This window comes from Cupressus sempervirens, chromosome 2 (genome assembly GCF_028749045.1).
Source record: "Cupressus sempervirens isolate cs-2001-9-10 chromosome 2, ASM2874904v1, whole genome shotgun sequence".
In the NCBI taxonomy this organism is placed as follows: domain Eukaryota; kingdom Viridiplantae; phylum Streptophyta; class Pinopsida; order Cupressales; family Cupressaceae; genus Cupressus; species Cupressus sempervirens.
The window spans coordinates 232,707,845-232,733,365 of record NC_143119.1 but is presented as its reverse complement, the minus strand read 5'-3'; the positions used below and the strand labels follow the sequence as shown (position 1 = coordinate 232,733,365).

Below are 25,521 nucleotides of genomic sequence, written 5' to 3'. Positions count from 1 at the left end.
TTATAAATGTAATTAATAAAAAAACATTTAATTTAGTTAAATATCACAACAATTCACTTAATTTTTTTTCCATAGCCGGAAAGCCGAAGGAAATTGTCTTACCCACAGGAGGCAATCCAAAAGCTAATTAAAAGAAATATTTTATCGTCGGAATCAACAAATTTGTCGGTAAAAACAAATAGTTGTTAAATTTTGAAAAGCAAGTAATAGAAAACTCAAAATACTTTAAAATAAAATAATAGCAGAGTTAAATTTAAAAAAAGAAAGTAACATATAACGCAAAATACATTAAATAAAAAGACTCTGCAAGTCTACGTTTGACAGCAGGAAAATCTCTGTATATTAGATAATTCGTTGTATCACAATTCCTCTCGCAGTGACCGGAGGTCCAAACTGGCACCCGGCGCTGATATCGTCTGCCGCATTTTCAGGTGCGTTGAATTAGTTTTTCGTTTCGGGTTTGTTTTCCGGTTTTAAAATCATAAGAGACATGAACGATTTACGAATTTATAGGGTCCGAATGCCCAGTCCTGAAACTGCATGTTGTGGATCTGCTACTTGATATCTGTTGTGTCTTAGGTTTCAATTAATGTCATGTTTTTCGCTATTTAAGTTTTCTGTTACTCGAAATTTATCATTTCAGGGTTATAAGGGTTTTGGAGTGCTTAGTATGAATATGCTGATCTGGCTTATCATTTTCGTGTTTTAAATTGATTTGGATCATTGTTTTGACATTAGCCCTTTAGTCCAGTCGATCTGTTTTCCTGCTTGGAATTTTCTTTCCAGATTTTGAATTAGAAGAGGTACTCATTTAAATGATTACATTCACCGTGTATTTTTGCATGTTCTTAATTTTTGAGTTCTGGGAAATTGTTGATTTTTGGCAGGCAGTTTATTCTATCAAGCAAATTTTCGGTGTTTATGGGTGTGACTTGTACAAAATAGTTATCTACCTCCGAGGTGGCATCGAACTCTGTAAATTTTTAGCCTGTGGATTTGCTTTTAGGGCAAAATAAGGATGGATTCAGCAAGATTAGATAGCAGTGCTCCTCATGCTTCAAGAAGAGATCCATATGAAGTACTCGGAGTATCCAGGGATGCATCTGATCAAGAGATAAAGACCGCTTACCGGAAGCTTGCTCTCAAGTAAACTCCATAAACATTGTCTCCTACATGTTATCTTTGTGTTTGAGATATTCATATCATTTCGTTCTTAAGAGCACTTTCCGCTACTGGATCAATTGTCACTTTTTAATAGTTGCTGGCTGTATTTCATAAAAGTTAATTAAAAATTTGAGAAGGAATCATTCAATAAACAGTTTGTGTCACCTTTGGTGTATTACAAAAATGAAAACCAAACTAGTTTGGGGGATGCTTGAGTCTGTGCATTTGGATAAACCACATTTTGAGGCAGCCAGTCCTTAAATGGGTAGGATAAAGATAACCTCCTTTAGGTATGCAGAAATGAGATTATTGGTCTTTTAGCAATTGCAGGTTGAGGGGGAATCCTTCTGTGATCTGCAGTAAGTCTTTTGTCCCAAGAGTCATCTAGCATGCGCTTGTCTTTGTAGATCATCCGTGAAAGAATTTCCTTTTCCAGTTAAGCTTTTATTAAGTGTTTTGGTAAGTGCAGGTCAGCATGAGCACCTAGCTGCATCAGCTAAACAAAAGGAACACAAAACAATGCTCCAGAATGTTCTAATAGCTTTGTCACCCTTTTGCTTGGAGATGCTAGAAGGGGCAGACTGTTTTATCAAATTATCTGGAATTTGAATTGTCAAAGGAGTCTAGTCAAGAAATGGTTATTACATGAACAAATTGGAAAACGATGATTCTTTGTACAGGAATGTTTAAATAGACTTATCACCTTCGTCCATGAACATGCTAAAACAGGTGGACTATTTTGACAGATGACCAGGATTTTGTATTGTCTGGAGTTTAATCAACACAAATGTTAAAATGTGTACATATTGGCGAGCAGTTGTCTTTTATACAGTTGGGTGCATCATATGGTTGGAATGCATATATGAAAACAATTTACATCATGGAGACACAAAAACTAGGTTATATCAAGTCTAGATTTTTGAGATAGGTCAACAGGAGTTCTTATTTGAGAACTATATCTGTCTGCAACTATGTTCATTTGTTGACCTTTATTAACCTGAATTGAGGACATGTTTTCCATATGTTTGAACTTCTGGAGTTTAATCAACACAAATGTTAAAACGTGAACATATTGGAGAGCAGTTCTCTTTTATTCAGTTGGGTGCATCATATGGTTGGAGTGCATATATGAAAACTATTTACATCATGGAGACACAAAAACTAGGTTATATCAAGTCTAGATTTTTGAGATACGTCAACAGGAGTTATTATTTGAGAACTATATCTGTCTGCAACTATGTTCATTTGTTTGACTTTTGTTAACTTGAATTGAGGACATGTTTTCCATATATTTGAACTTCTGATGTCATGGAACCAGTCTTACTGAATTTTTTGGGTCACATTTGTTTCAGTTTTTTAATCTCATCACCCAGGTGTTGATTATCTAATTTTCTTCTTGAGAATCTTAATGGTTTGATGCTGTCCAATTGCATATGGTTTGATCTTTGCCAAGCTATCTCCGGTGGTCCTTTATTTCATATATTCTTATTTTATACAAAGGGCACCAATTCCTACAAAACAAGTCAATCTCAACAACGAGACATAAGTTCCTCTTGTAGAACAGATATTTCTCACATAAAAGACCTGTCAAATGTAGAGTTAAATGGATGATCAAATGTGGATCTACACATTTTGGTTAATCTATCTGATTAAAAAAAGTCAAACTAGATGGTTTAAAATCCTTATATAAAATTAAATATCATTCTTACATATTTCTTTGCTCCGCCTTAGTCAGTCCTGCTTCCTATAACTTTTTAAAGTCCTTTTTTGATAAATAAAAGTGGAACCTATAGGGGTCCTCATCTAGAAAAGTACAAACAGAGGTTGAAACAACCACCAAACGGAAGAAAGATGTAAAACTAACAACTATCTTAAAAAAATCCAACTTCCAGGTGCCATCTAAAAACCAACTTTGAAAGAGAGAAAACAAAACATTGGGCCCCAACTGCCAATCACACCACCTGGAGCTTGGAGTGCAATTACACGTGCTCAGCTACTTCCACTTATTCAGTGGGTTGTGCAAATTCATTAAAGTGTGTATTGTGTTCTGTTGGGAGCTTACCTAGTTCTACTTTAGAAAGGCTACATCACAAAGTGCAAGACAAAGCCACAAGCAGTGCTACCATCCAGGGTGTTGCAAGATAATATGAAATGCCGTACAAGTCATTAGAAAATGTAAGCTTGCTGATTTATGCTGAAATAATGGCTGATCACAAAACTTGACTGCTGCAACAACCCATATCAAACAAATTAACATGAATAAATAAAAATTTTCAAGTACCCAACAAAGATATACCACTGATCGATGACATTCAAGCTGATTGCAGGTCTGAAACTTCCAAATCAGAACTGAACACTTTGAAAGCTCACTGTAAACTGTTGATTCGAAGCACGCCAAAACCACCCAATCACAAACTAATGCGAAAACATTCCAAAACTCCTCAGCAACTTTTCCAAATACAGCAGATCGGATAAATTATTAAACTGATAATGAAAAACAGCCATCATCAGTTATGTAATAGCTTGCCGTGATGCTGATAAAACATTAAGGACAGATGCAAAATCTAGCGAAATTCTTCTCTTAACATTCCCACACCTCATCCATCATGTTTCCATCCAGAATATTCTCTTTGCACTTTTCTACAGGTACAATCAGCAAATGACAGCAGATTACAAGGTTAAGACAGCAACATATATATATGTAATTTCATCCTTATAGCTGTAATTTATGTTCAACTCTAGGTGCCTCCAAACTGGAATAAATAGACACCCAAAGAGAGCTGTTTCATTCTTTAGCATTCCCATACCTCATCCATCATAATTTCATCGAGAATACTTTCTTTGCAATTCTAGATAGGTACAATCAGCAAAGGACAGCAGATTACAAGATTAAGACAGCGAAATATATGTGTGTGTGTGCGCGTGTGTGTAATTTCATCCCTATAGCTGTAACCGTGAATAGTATAGCTTTCTTATGGATGTACAGCCAACATCAAATGATTTCCCAGTTTCTGTTCAAAGTTCAAATATGGTAAACACCACTAGTAATCTCTACAACATAATTAAAACATATCAAAATCATCCATTCTTGTAACAATAGCTGGAAACTTAACTTTGTAGCTTATTGGAAATTCTTGGATGAAATCACTCTAACCCACAAGGGGGTATTCACCCCAGAAACCAGTATGTTTGATAGGATTTTTGTCTTCTAGAAAATTGAGTTCAACACATGTTTTCTCAAAGCTGCAGCAATATCATATCACTTATAACCTCAACAATGAGCTGTAAACCTCTTTTTATAACTTTTGTAGGAAAATATATAATAATTTCCCTTTTCCCTGCAGAAACTCTTTTTTAAAAATTAAATAATAATTCATTATGTGCAAAGAATCCCCCCCTCCCCCTTTCTTATGCCTAATTGTTCCTTGAAGGTACAACTTAAAACACTTTTAAATAAATAATTTGCTAAAGGACAACTTAAGTAGTAATATATAATAATTTGTTAAAATCATCCAAGTTGCTGAAAGCATCAGAATGAGAAAAATGGGAATTTCTGGCTATACCATAGTATCAATGAAGATTTAGGATGTTGAATTAAACAACTTGCCATCGGACAAAGTAACTAAAGTAACATGCCTCTCCAAGAACTTTGGAGAGCTCCCAAAATGGTTGAATTGCATTTTATAAAAGCACCATGAAGCCTACCAAGATCACCTAAACTCATCACCATGAACAAAATCACTGCTTCAGTACCGTTGTGCTTTCCAAGCAATTTTGACTTTCCTCTGTAATGTCACCCTTTCACCAGTATTGTTTTTTCCTCTAAATTACTATACAACCAAGTAGGATCCAGAAATACCTTTATAATGTAGTGAGGATTCCTGCAAACAAGTTAGGAAAATACTACAATCAAGACTTATAAGTAGACACCTACATGCATTAGAAATAGATAAATAAATATCAGATTAGTAGGATTCTTAATTCAGATTTGAGATGTCACAATGATGGAGATTTTAAGGTATAATGATTTGATGAGGTTCCCAAGAGACTCTCAACCCTAGGATCAAGTGTGGATGTACCATCCCCCTTGGCCTCATGTGGCCCTTGCCATACAAATGAGGTGGCATACCTAGCATGGTGTCCTATCACCATTTTCCTCACTTCTGTCACTTCTACCTTGTTTTGAATGATTCAACATTCCAAGGCATTGGTTTACCATGGTAAAGGATATAAGAAGTATGCAGCAGGGTGCCCAGAATGTCCATCCTCCAAAGCCCAAAGGCAGTCCCCTTGTCCCCACTTGGCCCCATGGAACCCATTAGTCCAGCACGAGGTGGCATGCTTAGAAGATGATCTCATCACCATTTTCCCTCTCGCAACCAACTCATTCCTATAGCATGGTTTATTGCAATAGTTATACATTCTTCTAAGTTTTAAAATATCTATTCCCTATATCATAGTTTTGGCCTATTCATTTATAATGATTTAACAATTTATCTAATGTAAAGATGTCGATTGTGATTCCAGTAAGCTAATCTATGAATGCTATACATTACATAAACATCCACAGTAGTGAAAGTAATTACTTGGTAATATCAGTCCAGAAGATAATGCTATGATATTAATATGTGCTCATATCAGAATCACAGTATACAGATATATATTTTAAAAAATATTTCCTCGAGTAGCTGATAAGCTACAACGAGATCTCTGTTTTTCCAATGATACTCCTTTTTGGCTGCTCAATATCCCATGGTCACGCCATGCCCTCTTTCATTGATTCCTTCTGCCCTATATATCTTTCTTTTACTGTTTGGTTGAGTTGTAATGTGCCCTGACTGTGCTTAGTCTCCGTTTTTACCAAATTAACACAGATTTGATATTTATGCCCCAAAAGGGATATAAGACATTGGAAGTTAAAAGAACTATTTATTTATTTAATCATATTAAGTTATCTGTATATTCATTAACACTCATATTCAACCTTATTACTATGTCAGCTCAATGAAAGGAGGAGCAGACATTTTCCAAGGTGCCTAGAGACAAACTGCAATGGGCTCCCTCAAAGTTTACAGATCCAAGCCCTTAGCCTATCTTGGGATTATGCCTGCAAGGTGCTCAAGGTCACCGATCCCTACCCTTTCTTGGGACAGATAGCCATTGCTTGGATTTATACAAGTCCCTCCTTGAACATATGCCTGTCCTCTTTTCTCAGGATTAAAATAGTAATAGGCCTCGAGTGTGTGTATATATATATATATACAATATGATCTATATATAATTTTGATGTTATTCTTATCTAATATTATATATATGAATGATACATATTAGACCCTCTAAGGGTTCCTTATCATTACTAAGATCCAGATATATCCTTATGTAAATCAGGAATAATCTCATAGACGTGTTACAACATTGTTCACTGTCACACAATGCTTACCGGCATTGCAAATTGTTCATTTCTTTCCAGTATTGCAAATGATTAATTTCTTTCCTTATCTCTTCCTTGAGAAGATTAACAAAAATATTTTATCATTTCCCAATTCATAATCTGAAGATAATAGATCATCTTCCTTTTATATTCCTTACTGCCAATATGTCTTCTTGTTCAGTGGTCTGCTCTATATGTATCCTGAAGAGTCGCAGCTTATATAATCATCACATCCCTTTTATAATCCAAGCACTGCATGTCAAATAACCTTTATAAGGTGTCACTACCAATTGGTTGGTGATTAATTATAGATCGCTGCTGTTGGTTGTACATATAATTTATTCTTAAATTATTGTTATGATTATATTTTTGTTGTTTAGAGCAATCACCGAGGGCAGAAGACTAATCCATGACTTTTCGATATATTTTTTGAAATATGATCATTGCCATCTTAGTGTATTAATCAATCTGTAATAGAATCGTTGTTTTGTGCATTCATTTGCGAAGGATGTTATTTGTTCCATGTTGATATATTTGCGAAATCGATATATTCGTTGTTTTGTTTCATTGAGTCTGAAGGTGTCCACGTTAACAATTTAATTACTATATATCTATATGTCTAATATTGATTTAATAATAATATTATAAGTAATGTACATAATTTATTAATAACATTATTGTTAATTTTATTGACTAATAGAATATTCATTATATATATTTATATAAAATTGATATCGACTAATCTTGATTTTTTCAGTAATAACATTGATCACTTATTTATTTATATTTAAATTTTATTATGACTTAAAATTAAATTTCATTAGTAGAGGGGGGTATTATGTTAATGTTTGAAACAGAATACAAAAACACAATATGCAGAAATACAATAACAGAAGACACAATTATTTTGTCCATGGTTACTGGGAGACTCGTCTCCCCCCTAAAAGTCGCGTCTCGGAGACTTTTCACGTCTCCGGAGACCTCAAAAAAGGTTGGAGACTTCATGACAAAGTCTCCTGAAGTCTCCCTGTCTCCTAATCCAAAAAGTGAAGTTTCCCCAAAGTCTCCTGGTAAAATATAAATGTAAAATATAATATTAAATAATTTTATATATTTTAGCCCTCATTTTAATGTTTTTAATACAAAAATTAAGACCACCGACAATTTAAATGATTAAATCATTTAAAATATTTTATTTAATAAATTAATAACTTTAAAAATATTATAAACACTTATAAAAATTTATGTTTATTCAACAATTTAAATGATTAAATCATTTAATATATATTTTTGGAGAGATGATTTTTTGGAGAGCATGATAGCTGAAGACCTTGGGATGGATGATCACAACCTTGTGGAGTAGATGATAGTACCATTGACATACTAATACTAGATATATTTCTGTTTTTTGTTTATTGTACAAAGCGTTCATTTTTGTTTGCATATCGGCAATTCAGCATCAAACTATACTTTTTTGAATTTAAAATTTGAATATGTAATGATAATCTCAGCGATTATCAATCTGATATGATGGTGATCATATGCAATATTCGAAAAACAAATATGTCTATGAGATACAATATTGTGATCATGTGAGTTTTGAAATCTTTGACTCTACGAGTCTATTTTAATTTTTAATGTGACATTACTATTATTATTTACTTTAGTCTTACAGTATTGCTGTTTTCAAATTTTGTATTTACTTTTAGTATTAGACTCTTTAAACTATTATTATTTTTTTTTTTTTTGAAATTGCCGTCTCCAAGTACCCCCGTCTCCTATTTGAAAAATTGCCGTACTGGTACCAGTACCAGTACCGGAGACCTTGAAGTCTCCCCGTTTCCCGGTGACCTTGTTATTTACCTTGGGAAAACCCTTCTGCTCGAGGGAAAATCCCAGCCAAACCTGGAAAATAGTTCCTTTATTGAATGCTCCAAATTGGATAAAATGCTTCACAATCTTAATTCAATCCACAGCAAGCTTAATGATTTTCACTGATTCTCAATATGAGAGAGACCAACCCACAAAATAATCACATAGAAAAAATATAAAAGATCTGAATCAACAACAACATGGACGCCTGGTCCAGATACAATGATAGACTCAGAGATTTCTATCTCGGATACAAATCATTCTTCCAGACTTACATTAGAATAATAACCACAAAAATAACACCGTCTTGATGAACTGAACGTCACCATATAATGATCACTTGGATCATCCTATTTAAGTTCTCTGAATCTTATCATCATTTTAACCTTTTTTGGGCTGAAACAAGAGTGATACATATACTGTAGAAACCCAAGAACTAGCTTTTACAAATCCAAGTTTCAACGCTAGTTGAGGAATCATCGTCACACAAGAATACCAAGAGCCAAGGAAACCGAAGCTAAAATGTCTTCTTATTCACAGACAACAATTACACTTAGTGTCAATACCATGATAATCCTTCAAAAGGAGCTCGAGCCATTTTGTCTAATTCCAAGCAATGGCATTCAAACTAAAGAGTTGCACTGAATACTGAAGGAGAGACGTTCAGAATTATGCATGGCAATGTTAATGAAGAAACTGATGCTATCAATATGAGAACCATTGACACCATATGAAAACTGAAGACCATAATAAATGCGATATAACCATGACATGTTAGCACTGTCATAGACTTTCGCACGGTGTCAATTTGGCACTGTTGAATCACATACTGGCATAACTATATATGTTCACACACAAGGGGTTACGTGTGATGCTTCGCTGTGAGATAAGGAAGTCCAAATAAATAACTTTGTTGCAGCTATAAAACTTCAACACTCCCTCTTAGCAAGAGAGATAATTTATTCCATAGTTTGTCTCATCGTGACAAACACAATGGACTGCAACTAAAAAATGTCTATAACAAAATCTCATCAAATATTTTCTCGACATAATATTGTCATCTTGACATGACATTTACCCTGGCTACTCTTAGGGGTTGAAGAAACAAAAAATTAAGCCATGGAGTCTCACACTTGACTTCCACCATGGCTACTCCCATGGGTTGATGAAACAAAAAAATTAAGCCATGGAGTCTCACACTTGACTTCCACCATGGCTACTCCTAGAGAATGGATCCTCCATGGCTACTCCAAGAGGGTGGAACAAGGTTCTCCTCAAGCTTCTCTTGCAAAGAAGAATGCATTAACAAGAGATTTCACCTCGAACTTCTCTTGTAGAGAACTCATTAAAAAGGATTGTGCCTTGAACTTCTCTCGCATAGAAGAAATCATTAACAAGGAATTGCACCTCAAACTTCTCTTATAGAGAAGAGTTCATTAACAAGGAATTGCACCTCAAACTTCTCACAATGAGAAGAACTCATTAACGGATTGCACGTTGACTTCTCTCACAAAGAACTCATCAACAAGGGATTGCGCCTCAAACTTCTCTCACATGGAAAAACTCATTAACAAGGGATTGCACCTTGAATTTCTCCCTCACGAAGAACTCATTGAAACGCATAAAGATCATTTGAATGCCGAGACTCCCTCTCAATAGGGACAACGCACAACTTTGATAATCACAATAAATCAATCAATTCCAATGTTTGACCAACAAGGAGCTTTTGTAGTCACACTGCTACACGAGCTTGCTGATCCTCAACAAAGGAGATTCAGAGGGAGCTTGTGTAAAAGAGGGAGAATGCCAAATTCTTTGCAAGCTAGTGTGGCAGTGTGATTGCTAAAGCTCCCTGTCAGGTCAACTTGGAATCAATTCTCTTATTATGATACTCAAAGCAGTGAGATTGTTGCCCTTGCTAGAGGGAGTCTTTGTTAAGTGAGAATCACAACCATTCTTATACATGTTGTCAATGAGTTCTTCTCTACGAGGGAGAAGTTCAAGGCAAAATCCCTTGTTAATGAGTTCTCTACAAGAAAAGTTCGAGGTGAAATCCCTTTTTAATAAGTTATTTTCTGCAAGAGAAGTTCAAAGTGAAATCCCTTGTTCCACCATCTGCAAGTAGGCATGGTGGGGATGCATTATACTCTGGGAGAAGTCTGAGGTGAAACCCCTCGTTCCAACCTCTGTGAGTAGGTATGGTGGATCCAACCCCTACGAGTAGGTATGGTGGATGTTATGGAAGAAATTCCAAGATGTAGCACTTTAATTTATTCACCTTCTGGTAGTAGCCATGGTGAATGTCATACTGAGATGACAATATTGTGTTAAGATTTTTTTTGATGAGATTTTGTTATTGACATTTTTTTTTGCAGCTCAATTGTTCGTCAGGTTGAGACGCACCATGACATATGAACGATCTCTCTCTTGCTAAGAGGGAGTGTTATGTTTATGGTAGCTGCGAGAGAGCTCCACCATACTTGTAGAGAGCTTAAAGATATGACTTTAGTTGTTGATGAACAGTCTCTTGGCAGCTGGAGAGATCTTGCGTCAAATCACAAGATAATAATATAATAATCTTCCGTGTCTAGTGTATGAAGGGTCATGCTCATGGTATTCAAAGAGACCACTGTTTGAGAAGACAGAGGGTCCACCCCTTGGAGATGTGAAGAGTCTCTGTGTGAAGATGTGAATACTATTAGCCACCTGTTTCGAAATTGGAAAGGTTTGCAGCTGATTAGTCATTGTTGTGGCCTATCAAAAGGCCTCTTCTTTGATATATATGCAGTTGAATATTGCTCGGGTTAATTGCAAAAAGTCTCAGCATGTGTTCTGAGCATTGTATTTAACATTTCTTATTACTCAATAAAGGATTGAATTTCTTGGTGTGGGGTTTTTCTCTTGAGTAGGAGGGTTTCCCAGGGTAAATAATTGTGTTAATCTGTTATTTGTGTTCTTTGATTTCTGATATTAGTGTTATTGCTATTCTGGTTCTCAAATCTTTAACAATAACCACCAATATGATAAAGTCTCAATGAATCAAACGTCACCATACAATGATTTTGTATCATCCTATTTAAGTTCTTTGGATCTCATCATAATTTTAACCTTTTTTTGGCTGAAATGAGATTGATTACATATACTGTAAAAACCCGACAGCCAGATTATGCAACTCCAACTCTCAACACTAGCCAAGGAATCATCATCGCACGAGAATACCAAGAGCCAAGAAAACTGAAGCCACAATGTCTTCTTAATCACGGATTAGAGTTCTTAGTGTCAATGAAAACATTGTAATGATAATCCTTCAAAAGGGACCCAAGCCATTTTGTCTAATTACAAGGGATGTCACTAGATATGAAGAATTGCACTGAATACAGAATGATAGACATTCAGAATTCCACATGGCAATGTTAATGAAGAAACTGATGCTATCAAAATAATTGCGATGCCAGCATAACCATAACATGCTAGCACTGTTGTAGATGTTTGCATGGTGTCACTTCAGCACTGTTGAAATTACATGCCAGCATAACCATAGATGTTCACACACAAGGTGCTATATATGACGCTTTGCTGTGAGATAAGAAAGCCCGAATAAATAACTCTCTTGCAGCTATAAAACTTCAACATATTACGTGAGTCATCTCTCTTCAACCGAGACATATTCACTGTTTTGTCTTATTCCCCAATTTAATTGTATATGCTGCCACCTAGTAACAGCTGAGTCATTGATCATGGTATCGCTGTTCATCACAAGTGGGTGTCAGTTTAGATGGATGGGTACATGATTTTATTTATACTCCAGTCAGGTGTCGACGATTCTTGTCAATACTTCCTTATTCACTGATGAGGTGAATAGCTGGAGGTGATGGGTGAAGGCTTATTACAATTTGTATAATAGGGGGTCATGACATCCTCTGGCTCATCAATTAGCCTATGGGCAAACTTGGAAAATAGATTAATTGTTTGTAACCTGATTATGCTTGTGAATGGATCATCATATGCATTTTTGGATTTTGTAAATCTTATGAGAATCTTTGTCTTTTTTATGTTCTTCACTTTGCTGAATCTTTCCTTCTGAACTTATTTTTGTTTTTGACTTCGATAAGATGTTCTAGGGCCTATGAGCAAATTTTCCCAGTGGTGATGATACATTGTCTGTCTTTTAATTTGTATTGTTATGGTTATTGAAGCAAGTTATTCTTGCTTGGCATGGGCTTGTTTTTTGTTCCTGTATTCTACCTCCATTTTTTTCTCGTACACTTTTAAGTTTTGTCTACATTCTATAACTAATGCAGCAGTTTGAGAAAAAAACCGTTTGCATGTCAATCTATTGTTTGCTGCTGCTGTTGCTGCCAATGAATCACGTTTTCTTGTCATTCAGTGGCCTGTAATACTTTTTTTTGGACATTTGTGTTTTGAAATTTTGGTTCAAACTTCACACTTTTTATTTTAGATGGCATTTGGGATAAATCCGAGATCTCAAGTTCTCAGAGCAACTTATTTGGTAGTCCGTTGACCATGTCAAACATTTTACTGCCCTTTTTTCATATTTTACAATCACATTCATACTTCTTTAATATTCTCATTTAAGTTTTTTATTGATATCTGTCTAATTCAGCAGTGCAAAATTTTATAGCAGAGCTTTTGCAAAGTCTGGCATTGACAATGACTTTTTTCTATGAATTCTTTACAGATATCATCCTGACAAAAATGCAAGTAATCCTGAAGCATCAGAGCTGTTTAAAGAGGTTGCATATTCTTACAGCATTCTCTCTGATACAGAGAAAAGAAGGCAGTATGATACTGCAGGATTTGAGGTACATTTTCTTATTTACTACTAATCTCAGTGTTATGCTTGTATTTTCATGTATATGCAAATGCCTGAAAACTGTAGTAGTATTTAATTAACAGAAAAACATATATTTGCTTATTCGGTTATTTGTAGACTAATCTTTTATCATGCCAAATCGTTTGACAAATAACTTCAAGTGGTTTAAGTTTATGCATTATAGATAATGCAATTTGTCAACCTTGTTAAATATTGTGGATCAATTTTTATTGAAATAGATTCAGAACAGTGCATTATTTCAACCTAAGAGTAATGCTAGGGGGCTTATAAGTTATAACTATCTTCTGTCATATACTATTGGAATGTAAAGGTTTATCATCTTCTGTATTTGTTTGTTTCTTGCAAGTAATGCACACAGTTTGTAAGGGATTTTGCTTGTGACACAAGTAGAGAAAAATATGTGTCTGCTTGATATTGGCATCATTATGCAAGTAAATGCAGGAGAATGGTGTATTATTTAGCCTCTAATGATATTTTGCAAGAAAGCTCTCAGCTGACACAATAAATACTTTTTGGAATAATCCATGTTTGTCCATGTGTGAGACAAAAGGTAGATGATTACAGCTGATGACACTTATAGCAAATAAATGCAAGCAACCGAAATAAATCTGTTCCTTTAACTTCACATTTAGATGTCACAGAGATGATGACACATTTAGCCAGAGTGATTGCAAATAATAAATGTAAATCTATTATTTCTTGTTTACGTTAGCTCTCCGTTTTCCCTAGCCTATGTAGATGCCTTGTATCTGCAAGCCAGATTTCGTCCTATGTAAGTTGTGTTAATATACTTTTGCCAGATTGAAAATGTCATTTGGCCTCATCTTTTTAGGCTTCTGCATTGCCATTTTCCTTTTCTGTAATGGTGCAGGATCTAGAAGCCAAAACAATAAATTTACCAATGTACAGAGAGAAAGAAAAGACCCTTTGCAAGAGGGAGCTGGTCAAATCAACTCAAACATAGCAGAATTCTTTTCACAGTCTTCTTCTATAATTTGGACACTTCAGCTTTTATCTAGCCATTAGCAAGATTATTTTCAATACGATGTCATCAATCACTAAATAAATAACCAAGGAGGAGATCTAAAAGTCAGTACAGGAGGAGACCCAGTATGCAAACCATGAGCAAGCATCACTTCTATCTGTGATTATGTACCATCCTATGTTATTACAAAGGAAAATGGTTAATACCTATGGTACTTATCCTGGACCTGGTTTGTGTTTGGCTTTTTGGGTACAAGGGTATGGTTTGTGGGCTTCATATAATTTTAATATTTTATTTGTGGTTGGTTAATATTGGGCTCATCCACAAAAACATATAAAAATCAGAAATATAAACATACTTGCAGCAGTAATTAAGTTCAAAATACACCACACTAGGAATGCTCCTGGTTCGTTCTTTCCAAACATTCCAGACGACTTTTAGTCCATAATGCATTAGTCTTAATTCTTGGTTAACTGGTAATCATCTTCACTATGTCTTTTTGATGTGGCCTGCAACTATTTTGTAACCAATCCCAACATTTTGCAGCAAATGGACAATAAAATAGAATGTGATTGTTTCACTGTTATTCATACATAATTGGCATCTTGATGGCTCACATATACTGATAGTCGTCACGGAATCTGAAGTAAGGGTGCGTTTATGCATTACTGTCCTCAAACAGGTACTCACCTTTGCTAATACAGAAGAGTGCCAACACAAAGTGTGGGTGCAGTATGCGTTGGATTGAATCTCATTTTGCATACAATAACCTGCTTTGACTGGTGTAATCCCACAACTTTGACACACACCAGATAATCTCATTCTTGTGTTGGCCAAATTTGACTTTTCTTTGACTTAGTAATGCCTGAAGGAAATGTTACACCTTTTTAGGGATCAGATGTATCAATGCATCTATCCACTTGTGCACTTCATCGGTTGAACTAGTCTCCACCACTAAACAATTTGCTACTTTTGAACCATAAATTAAAATAAATTCTCCAAGTTTTCTGTGATTCCTTGGATCTTTATTAAGGGTTTGTGGCCATTCCAAGAATTGGACCAGAACTCCGCCCTTTACCCATTATTAATCCTCTATGGTAGGTGATCTGTAATCAGCCATCTACTATCCCATAAGAAATTTCAAACAGCTGAGCCCCAAGAAGAGTTGACTATGGTTAAAATGCCACTGGGATCAAAGCAATTGAAATACTTCTGAAATGTTCTTTACCGTAGCCTCTGGGGATCACAGTGCATCTTCCAGGTCAATTTTGTACCTGACATCAATTTTTCAGCCCTCATTCTCCTTAAACCCCCATCCCTGGCCCCTCGCGGGAGGCACACTTTCTTCCCCTGGATATCTGGAATTTTCTTACCATCTGTTGAGCCTTCCCAAAAGAATTTTTGAGTACACTCTCCATACAAGCTTCTGTTTATGCATAATTTAGTACCATGCATGGCATTAGAATCTTAGATAGATAGGAACAATTGAGATGCCAAAGCGACAATTGGAAAGCTTAAAATATTTGCAATTCTTTTTTGGGTAATTTTGTTTAGTGTTGAAGAACAAAATCTCTGATTTCTCCTTATTCATTATCTGCTCTGACATTTTGGAGTATTCCTCAATAGCTGCCTTAATTATTTTTGCATCTTGAATGTTTGCTTACCCAAATAAATTAGTATCTTTAGCGAACTGCTTGTGGATGATTGATTCCATATCTTGGACCACCTCGATCCACTTTCAAAGCCCATAGTTTCTTCTCCACTTGATGCCCTTCCCATCGCCTTAGCCATGATTACAAATTATAAGAGCCATATGGAATCTCCTTGCTGGATTCCATTGATTGCATTAAACAGGCCACACAAAGAACTATTGATTTTGTGCTGAATATCTGATTAATGAAATGCAAAGTTGAATCAATTCTAATCATTGTTTGTCGAAACCAAATTTCTCTGGGCAAGCAATTGGAAGTCCCTGATAAGTGATAACCCTATCATATGCCTTACTCGCATTTAGCTTGAACACCATTCCCTTGATTTTTTATGCCATCTTCGTATGGATAGTTTCACTCAAAATGATAACACTATCTGTGGTTTCTCTTCTGGTCAGAGATGCTTGATCCTAAAATATTTTTCAACCTATTAGCTGGCACATTTGTGATGATTTTATAGATCATGTTGCAAAATGATACTGGTCTCTAATAACTGAAGATTTTCAATGCTTTTTTCTTGGGTATAAGAACGATGGCAGCATTGTTGATATCTTTGGGAAATTTCTGTTTAATTGTGAAATTTTGCAAGAAATCAATTTTTCCTGGAGCCTTATGAGTGTGGAGCTGGAAAATAGTTTCCTTCACTTCGTCAAATGCTATGGGTTCAACAGGCATTTTATTATCTGCCTCTGTAAACACTGAAGGGATTTAGTGAAGATCAAATTGTTGCCACTTCAATGTTTGCACTCCTATAAACCACAGTTCAGCTGGTGTTTCTTAATTGATTTGATTTTGTTATTGGCGCTTCTTTCCTTTGAAGAAGCATTAAAGAAGATTGAATTGCTGTCCCCAGACTTGAGCCAAGATCAACTCTCTAGAACTCTTCTTCTCTAGCAAGCATTTCCTTGTGTTCTTTGGTATGTATTTTTTCTTTCCCAAAATCCTCCTCATACATGTTAGCAATGACTTTGTTGTTTAATTCCTTGAGAATTCCTTCAATTCTAAATTTTCTTCAAAAATATTTCTAAAGGTAGTCTTGTTCCAAACCTTTAGTCTTGCCATTAATGGTGCAATTTTTTTGAGAGTTTGAAACTCTTGGTCTGTACCAACTTGCTTGTTCGACGATTACTATAATAGTCCAACAAAACCCTCCACCACATTCTTTCAAATTTGAAAGTGGGTAGATTACAATTTTGTTCATCTGTCTGCATCATGATACTAATTGGAAAGTGATCAGAAATTCAGGTAGTGCTTGATGCAAGAGCATCCTGGGTGTAAGGGCGATCTTGCATCACCCCCCAAAAAATTATTTGTTTGTCAATAAGGGCTATTTCAATGCAAAGTTACTATTTCTAGGAATTTACTGTTTTTAGTAAGATGGTCGTTGTAGCTCAGAACTTTCTATTTTCTTTCCTAGAGGTTCACCTTGGTTATATTGGCCTGCCAGTAAAGTTTCATTGCAAGATCAAGTAAGTTTTGAGCTATAGGAAATTTTCGGTTTTGGCAGAAGGGTAGAAAACTTTGAACTCAGTTTCAAAGGCTTTAGAGGCTCCAAAAAGGGGTCAAACCTTGGTGTGAGTAGCACTTTGCAATTCAAGCCTGTAGAGCACTTCGTACCACTTTTGAGATGGGGTAATAATAGCCAATTGTATCAACTAGCAAAGAGTTACGGTCTCTGGAAGTTGCACTACCTGAAATAGAAAAATGAAATTCCTTCAAAAGCTCATTTGAGTTCCGAAATTTCTTTGGAGTCTATTCAAATGTAATAAAATATGAATGATAATATCTTAGGGATAGTAGGCCTCAAAGTTTAGGTTTAAAATTACTAGAATTTTCTTGGGTGGTTAAAAATTGCCTATATAATGAAGGCCTGTAGGGTTATTGAGGACAGTTCTGAGAATGTATATGATGGCTTTCACTGGCAGAATATTGTAATGAAAATACCTATTTAGCTGTGCATGTCATATTTCTGAATGTTGTAATTCCACTTCATTGGAGATAATAGAAAGCTAGTTCCAGGTTCTTGCTTTTTGCTGTTATTTCTCTGTTCTGTTGTGGGTGTTTGTGTTAATAAAGGGAGTACCCTTTGCCAGAGGATGATGCATGCTTCAACAAAAAGTGAGCCATATAACCAATCAGGAGAAATGAGATATCTATCCAATCTTTCTCAAATATTTGTGAACCCACTACTATTTATCGAGGTGTATGGGCCATTCTCCGAGTGTATCTGTAGAACTGCTCTCAGTTTCCTCTTTGGAGAATTTTGTATTAAGGGCTCTATTCTGCTCTGTAGAGATAATCCTTGGTATATTTTGTACAATCATCTCTTGATATTATATGCTTGAGCATTCTAAGTTATTTACTATTGTTTCAAAATGTTTAACTGCTTCATTTGCTATCATATGAGGATCCTCCAGAGTGACTCCATTGACTATCTTGTTTATATTCCTTCTTTGCTTGGCGCTATTGTGGAAGAATTGTGTTTTTGTCCCAATTTCAAGTCTTGTTGCCCTGAATTCCCTATACAATTATTACACCTGAAAGCCTTGTCGAAACTAACTTGAAACTAACACCTGAATTAACTACATATATATATATATATATTGTTAATTCAGGTGTAATAATTGTGGAAGGAATTGTTTGTGAAAGTAATCTACTAATTTCAGAGTAAGGCTTCCAACCCTGTCATGTACATCTTTTGAGGGACTTTAATGAAAGCGTTTTTCACCTTTTCATTTTCTTAAAGGAGGCATTATCTGAGCTATTGGCGCATACCATTTAGGATTTAGAGCATAGGCTGCCACATGAATTGGTGTGTTAAAAAAATTTCACCATTGCATCACAACAGGTCTAATGCTTCCCATATATTCTCAAATTAGGGTAATTGGTATTAATTGTATGTTTCTTTTGACCATTGTATATATTTTCAAAATGGACCAGCAGCCTGTTCTTAGCTAGGTTTTCTTCATATTTCAAATATTTTCTTTCAAGGATTGGAATCTATGTTTTCAAGGCGGCATATGTTGGGTCAATGCTTTGTCTATATCAACTTGTTCTTGAAATATGGAGGATATGTCACATGAATTGAGATGCAATGGGCATAAAAAAAGTGGGCAACATAATCATCTGGCTCTTGTGATTTTGCGTGTTCAACATCCCTACAATTGTGCCTTTCCTGTCACCAATATTCATGGTTTCTTTTGTAGAACCCTCATGAACAATGATGACATAGTGGATTGTATAAATTCTACCAGCATGCATTTAAATTTTAGATGTTGCTTCAGCTGCTGTAAATACTCTAGAAGGCTTGCTCTTCTCAGATAGAATCATCTTTCCACAAATCCAAACCACAATCCACATATGCACAAAAGATGATTGGATCCTACTTTTATTTTTCCAAAACTGTCATAAATTTGCACGTGGGGTTTGGTGAGACTGAGTATGCTCTTTGTGTAAGGTTTAGTGGGAGGGGGGCGGTGGTGGGACATTCAAATGGATAATGTGACTTCTTCTATACCTACAACACCTAACATCTAAAGAGCTCCCAATTTTGGTTTGATTGTTCAGTCCCAACAAACTCACTATCATATCTCTTATTGCTAGTAAAGTTTTCTGGGTTTCAAAACTGTATGATCCTTGGGGATATCAAGTTGTGAATAATGCTCAGATCTAAAGTGAGACGAATTCATCTTGGGCATGGTCCCGTTTATTAGATAATTTTTAATTTCTTAGGCTCTTGCTATATTTAGCTTGTTATCTAAAAACCTTAGTTAATGGTCATTTAGGCTTTATTTTTAGTTATTTTAATATGGTCTATGTTTAGATGTCTTTATTTAGACAACTTTGGTTTTTAATTAATGTTTTTTATAGCTTCTGTAAACTATATATATTTGATGTATTGTTAATACAAACAATTTTGTTTTTGAAAGTTTCATAGTATCAAAGTGGGAGCTAGTCTATGACTCCTTTATGGGAGGGTTTTAATAATTTTTTATTTCAAAATTTGTGTTTGGTTTTGTTCGATTTTTCTCCTCAAAAATCGTTTCTGGTTTCTATAATTCGCTAAGTTAGTGTGGGATTTTCTGTTAGGGATTTTATTGTTTTTTTTTCTTGAAAAATGATGCTTTGTTCACTTCAAATCATGGTGGTATCTTGCAGTATGTTTTGGGGCATTCTACTCATTTGCAAAAGTTTGGAGTGTCCGCTCCGCTGAATTTTCCTCAAAATTGTGGTAGTTCTCAATATTTGTCTCTGTCTACTGGGAAGGACAATTTGTTATCCAATACTAGGTTGGGCATTTTTTGAATGATTTCTGGTAAGAGGTTTTGCCTAAGTCGCTGGTTTGGGTTCGGGTTCGGTTCCAAGTTTGAAGTTCGAGAACTGGTTCACAAGTTTGTCAAAATTTTGGAAAGGGGTTTGGGTTCGTTAGTACAGATACATGTAAAAATAAATAAGTATATATATATATATATATATATATATATATATATATATATATATATATATATATATGAAGCATGGGTTAAAATTAGAATGTAGCATAGTAGCATAAACACATTTAAACAACAAAAACACCATAAACAGTTAAACTTGTAATCATAGTGATCAATACCATCATATAGTTCAGTCAACTTCAACATCAAAGATTCAAAACGTTATAAATATTAAGTTCAAGTATCATTGTTTCACGTTCATTTTCAACTAATGGAATGAAAATCAGAAAACTATAAATATTCTAAGTTATATTCTCTTCCTTAAGACAAAATAACCTGTTTGGAAACATAAAATGACAATGAGAGGCCACCAAAAGCATTTCATAACAACTTTTAAGGTTGTGGACACCAAAAAAACATTTCAATTTTGCCCAAAAAAACACTTTCCAGCCGTCTGTGGGGCCCAGTTCGCTGCGGGTTAGAACTTTTTGGTGTGGGTTTGTTCAGGTTCGAACTAGATCGTACCCGTAGGGCAAAAAAAAATCCTGCCCAAACCAAGTTTGAACCGAACCAGAACCACGAACCGGTTTGAACTTTTTCTGGTCTGGGGGGGGAGGTACCATGGTAACTTAGGGTTTTGCAAATTCTAGGAGGGTTAGTAGCAGACTAATCTCAGTGGCAGAGTCAATGGTAGGCTCTACTCTCTTGTTGCAGACCACTGTGAAGAAGAGGACGATCTTCTCTGTTTTTCACATGGCTACTCTTGGTCATTGACATTTTGCAGATGCAGGGAGTTTCTCAGCAGCAGCTGAATGTTTTGAAGGGTTTAAGACCACTAGATGTACAATCCTCTCTAAGGTAGTTGATTGAATGATCATTAAGGGAGGGTATTAGATTATTTTCAGTATCTTAGGTTTTTCCTATGTTTAGCTTGTCATTCTAAAAGCTTAGTTAATGGTCATTTAGGCTTTAATTTTAGTTATCTTAATCTGGTTTTTAGTTAATGCTTTCTATGGCTTATGTAAACTCTATATATTTGGCGTATTGTTAATACAATCAATTCCATTTTTTAAAGTTTCACCATTTGCTGTTAAACCTGGTAACCTAAAACTTTTCTAAGAAACTTTATATTGAACAAGGAGTCTGAACACATCCAAGGAATATTCAATATAGTTTCTTTCTTTGGGGGATCAGTGGCAAGATTCAGTTGTTTGGAGCCTTGACCATGTTATGGGAATTTCTAGATTCTTCAACCATGGTGGTAAAATTTTTCATTTTTCTTACTAATGGTGTCTTAAATTGCATTCTGGATTGTATCATTTTGATCCCAAATTATGTTTGCTTATGACATGCGAGAAGCTAATTAACCTTGCTTGAATAATTTTAGTTAAGGTTTTTCTGATAATTTTCTTGAACTGCCCTGGCAGGCTTTGGAAACTGAGGGCATGGACATGGAAGTTGATCTGTCAAATCTGGGCACTGTAAATACTATGTTCGCAGCATTGTTTAGGTAAGCATGAAAGAATTGCTTTTTTATCATATTGAGATGTATGTAGTTGAATCTCTTATAAGGATCCCAATTGCTGACGCTAGATTTTGATCTTTCAGCAAGCTTGGTGTGCCTATTAAAACAACAATTTCTGCTAATGTTCTTGAGGATGCTCTCAATGGAATAGTGACCATTAGGCCTTTGCCACTTGGAAGACCTACCAGTGACAAGGTAGCTATTGCAAGTTTGATCACAGCTTGAGGTTGTCTAATATATTCATTTGAAGTGTTTATTGACACATTTCTTGCAGGTGGAAAAGCAAGGGGCTCATTTCTTTGGGGTAACTATCACACAAGAACAAGCTGAAGCTGGGATAGTTGTTAGAGTCACTTCACCTGCACAAAGCAAATTTAAGGTATCTTCAAAAAACGCATTATGTAATAATCTTATATCAACTGAATCTGCCTTAATAGTACATCCTGCATGATACAATGTGTTGGTTTCTTGGCTTAGCAAATTGGAAAATTCCTCACAGGATCGTAGCTCAATTAAGAGGGTAATTAATAGATGCTTTATATTTCTTGCAGCTTCTTTATTTTGAGCAGGAGGCAAATAGCGGTTATGGGCTAGCTATACAGGTAGCTTCAAACATGAAATCGCATCTGTAACTCGTTGTGTTGTTAAGTTTCTTTTGTTCATTGATTTTGAAACCAGTGATAGAGCATTATTTGTTTTGTACCAATGTCCCAATGTAAACTTGTTTGCCAATTTGTGGAGGCTGAGGATTTCATTGCTCATCATATTCCGAAGGGAACTCTAGGATTAATTTTTTTAATTAGAAATAGATGAATTTCATGACTGTTACTGGCAGATACTATCATTCACCCAACAAATTGACCATTAATGATGAGGATAGTACGCTGGATGGACGTAAGAATAGATCATCAAAAGTCAAGGTCAATATAAAATACATTGACTAGCAATATTATAGAGCAAAATAATGAGATGGAGGTTTCTAGTTTTCTATGAATCGGTATTTACCATGTAGCATATACAGATTGTAGAATGGATTTTTTTTGTTTTCTTTAAACTGATTTGCTACTTTATACTTTTTTAAATGGTCCACCGTCTGATTTTACTACTTTGCTTTGACATGTGAGATTGTTCTACATAAAATTATTGAAGATAATCTTGCAGAAATCTAATCTATTTTTTTGGCAAAAAGAGGGGTAAAAATTTATTAAGACAGAAAGGAATACAACAAGGAGAGCTCAACAAGGAGCTCGATCCTGAGCAACAAGATCATCAAATTCTTGCACCATCTCAAAGGACAGTTGCCCCCTATCCCTAATATTCCAACCCGGATCATGACTAGAAGCCCATTTGGCTAAACAATCAGCAGTTCTATTCCATTCACGAGGAATATACATGAACCGAATGAACTGAAAAGAGGAAGAGAAGAAAAGAATCTGCTTAACAACAGTGGCCAGCTGCCAACTAACATCCTCAAGCTCTTGCGAAGAAAGCATGTTCACCACCACCTGGGAATCAGACTCACAAATAATCTTACTCCATCCCCGCAAGCAACACTGTTCCACAGTATATAAAATAGCCTGAGCTTCCATGAGATTGTTAGTATAATCACCCTTATGAACTGAGAAGAAAAATTTAACATCCCCAGAACTACAACGAGCCACTCCGCCAATACCAGCTGGACCAGGATTCCCACGGGAAGAACCATCAGTGTTAATTTTCAGAACTCCACAGGGAGGAGGAGTCCAGTGCCCATCCCGGTTAACTCGACCCTTCCTCTGATGGTGAAGCTGCCTGGACATAGAAGGAAACCTATGAGCTGCAACCCCATCCTGCAGATGAAAATTGAGGTGATTATAGATAGCAAGATCAACCGGATCCATACTCCCATCAAGCTCACACTTCACAAGAATAGTTTCCTGAAGAGAATGTGATATTTTTCACCAAAGATGCAAAACACCAAGCCGAACATCTTGGAATATGCGACGATTCCTCTGCAACCAGATATGCCAAAGCATGAAAGATGGGCCAGCAATCCAAGCAGCATGGAGAGAAGAAGACTTGGAGGGAGCACTACCCAAGCGGGCCCAGAACTCAGGCAAAGAGGAAGCATGCCGACAGGAGCAACCCCAAGCGCTCCACCAAAGGTGCCATATCTGAGTAGAATAGGAGCAATGGAAGAACAGATGGGAGACAGACTCCTCGCCATTACCACACAAAACACAATAAGAGGGGCCCTGAAATCCACGTTTACAAAGATTATCCCAGGTAAGACAACGGTTGTGAGCCACTAGCCACATGAAAAAATTGCACTTGGACCAAGAAACTTTATTCCAAACTTGCTTCCACCAAGGGACCTCAGCATCCCCAAATAATTGTCTAGTTATCTCCTGATACCCAGCAGAGACATGATATTTACCAGACAAGGTACCGCCCCAAGCCAAAACATCTGGACCAAGCAAAGAAGAACACTCTCTAGAGGCCAGAATTTGAGAAAGCTCCTAACGATCCATGTCTGTACCTCCAGGAGGCCAATCAGAGGAATGCTTCCATCTGTAACCAACAACAGGTCCCAATTGATAAGGAGTCTTGTAATGAGCCACTTTATCCCATCTAGCGACAAGAAAAGAGTCACAAAGAGGCTGAAGATGAGGGTATATGGATAAAATGGAAGGGAATCCATCCCAAGCATTAGACCAAAACAAAGCCTAAGAACCTCCTTTACATATCCAGAACAGACCCCTCTTCACCAACATCGCACTTGTCTTCAAAGTATGCCAAACCATTGAGCCACGACCTTCAAGAGGAAGTGCAGAAACAGAGCAAGGATCAGCACCATGAAAATATTTATGAGTGATAATACGAGCCCAAAGTTGATGTTGTCCAGAGCACCATCGCCAATAAAGTTTAGCAGCCAAAGCTTGACTACTCAATAGAGCAGATCGAAGACCAAGACCACCCTTCTTTTTAGGCCTACAAACAGTTGCCCAATTAACCAAGCTCCATTTAGTACTACGCAAATTACCACTCCAAAGAATTGTCGAGAAAGAGCATCAAAATCCTTGAGAAAGTTAATAGGTGCAGCATGAACCATGCTTCTATAAGTAGGAAGAGCTTGGATAACAGCTTGAAGAAGAGTAACTCGGGCAGCAGTAGAAAGCCATCTATGAGTCCAATGATTTACCTTATCCTGAAGCTTGGTAATCAAATTTTGCCAGAAGAGACGTGGCTGCTTGGAAACAGCAATAGGAATGCCAAGATAAGTCAAAGGAAGTGAACCTATCTGAAACCGTAGGATACCAACAATCCTGTGCTGAATAGAATCAGGAGTGTTAAAAAAGTAAATGAAAGATTTGTGCTCATTAACTTTCTGGCCTGAAGCTGCCAAATAAACGTCCAAAGCATGTCGAAAGGCTTCAGCTTCCTTGATCCTAGCAAGACCGGCAAGAGCAGAATCATCAACAAATTGAAGATGGGAAAGAGAAGGTAAGTCATTACCCCACCGCCAGCCTTGAATAGAATTCTGGGACACTTGATGCTTAATGAATCT

At 36.0% G+C, this 25,521-nt stretch overlaps 1 protein-coding gene across 1 annotated transcript in view; it reads left to right on the top strand.

Annotated features, from left to right (window-relative positions):
• The first annotated feature begins 299 nt into the window (after positions 1 to 299).
• ARG1 (Chaperone DnaJ-domain superfamily protein) overlaps positions 300 to 25,521 on the top strand; it is a 30,191-nt gene continuing 4,969 nt past the window's right edge. Inside the window, exons 1-7 of the mRNA XM_089813300.1 lie at positions 300 to 431; positions 888 to 1,146; positions 13,167 to 13,290; positions 21,877 to 21,959; positions 22,058 to 22,169; positions 22,249 to 22,353; positions 22,526 to 22,576. Of these exons, the coding sequence (XP_089669426.1) occupies positions 1,019 to 1,146; positions 13,167 to 13,290; positions 21,877 to 21,959; positions 22,058 to 22,169; positions 22,249 to 22,353; positions 22,526 to 22,576 (603 nt within the window). The 5' untranslated portion in view covers positions 300 to 431; positions 888 to 1,018. The remainder of the gene's footprint in view (positions 432 to 887; positions 1,147 to 13,166; positions 13,291 to 21,876; positions 21,960 to 22,057; positions 22,170 to 22,248; positions 22,354 to 22,525; positions 22,577 to 25,521) is intronic.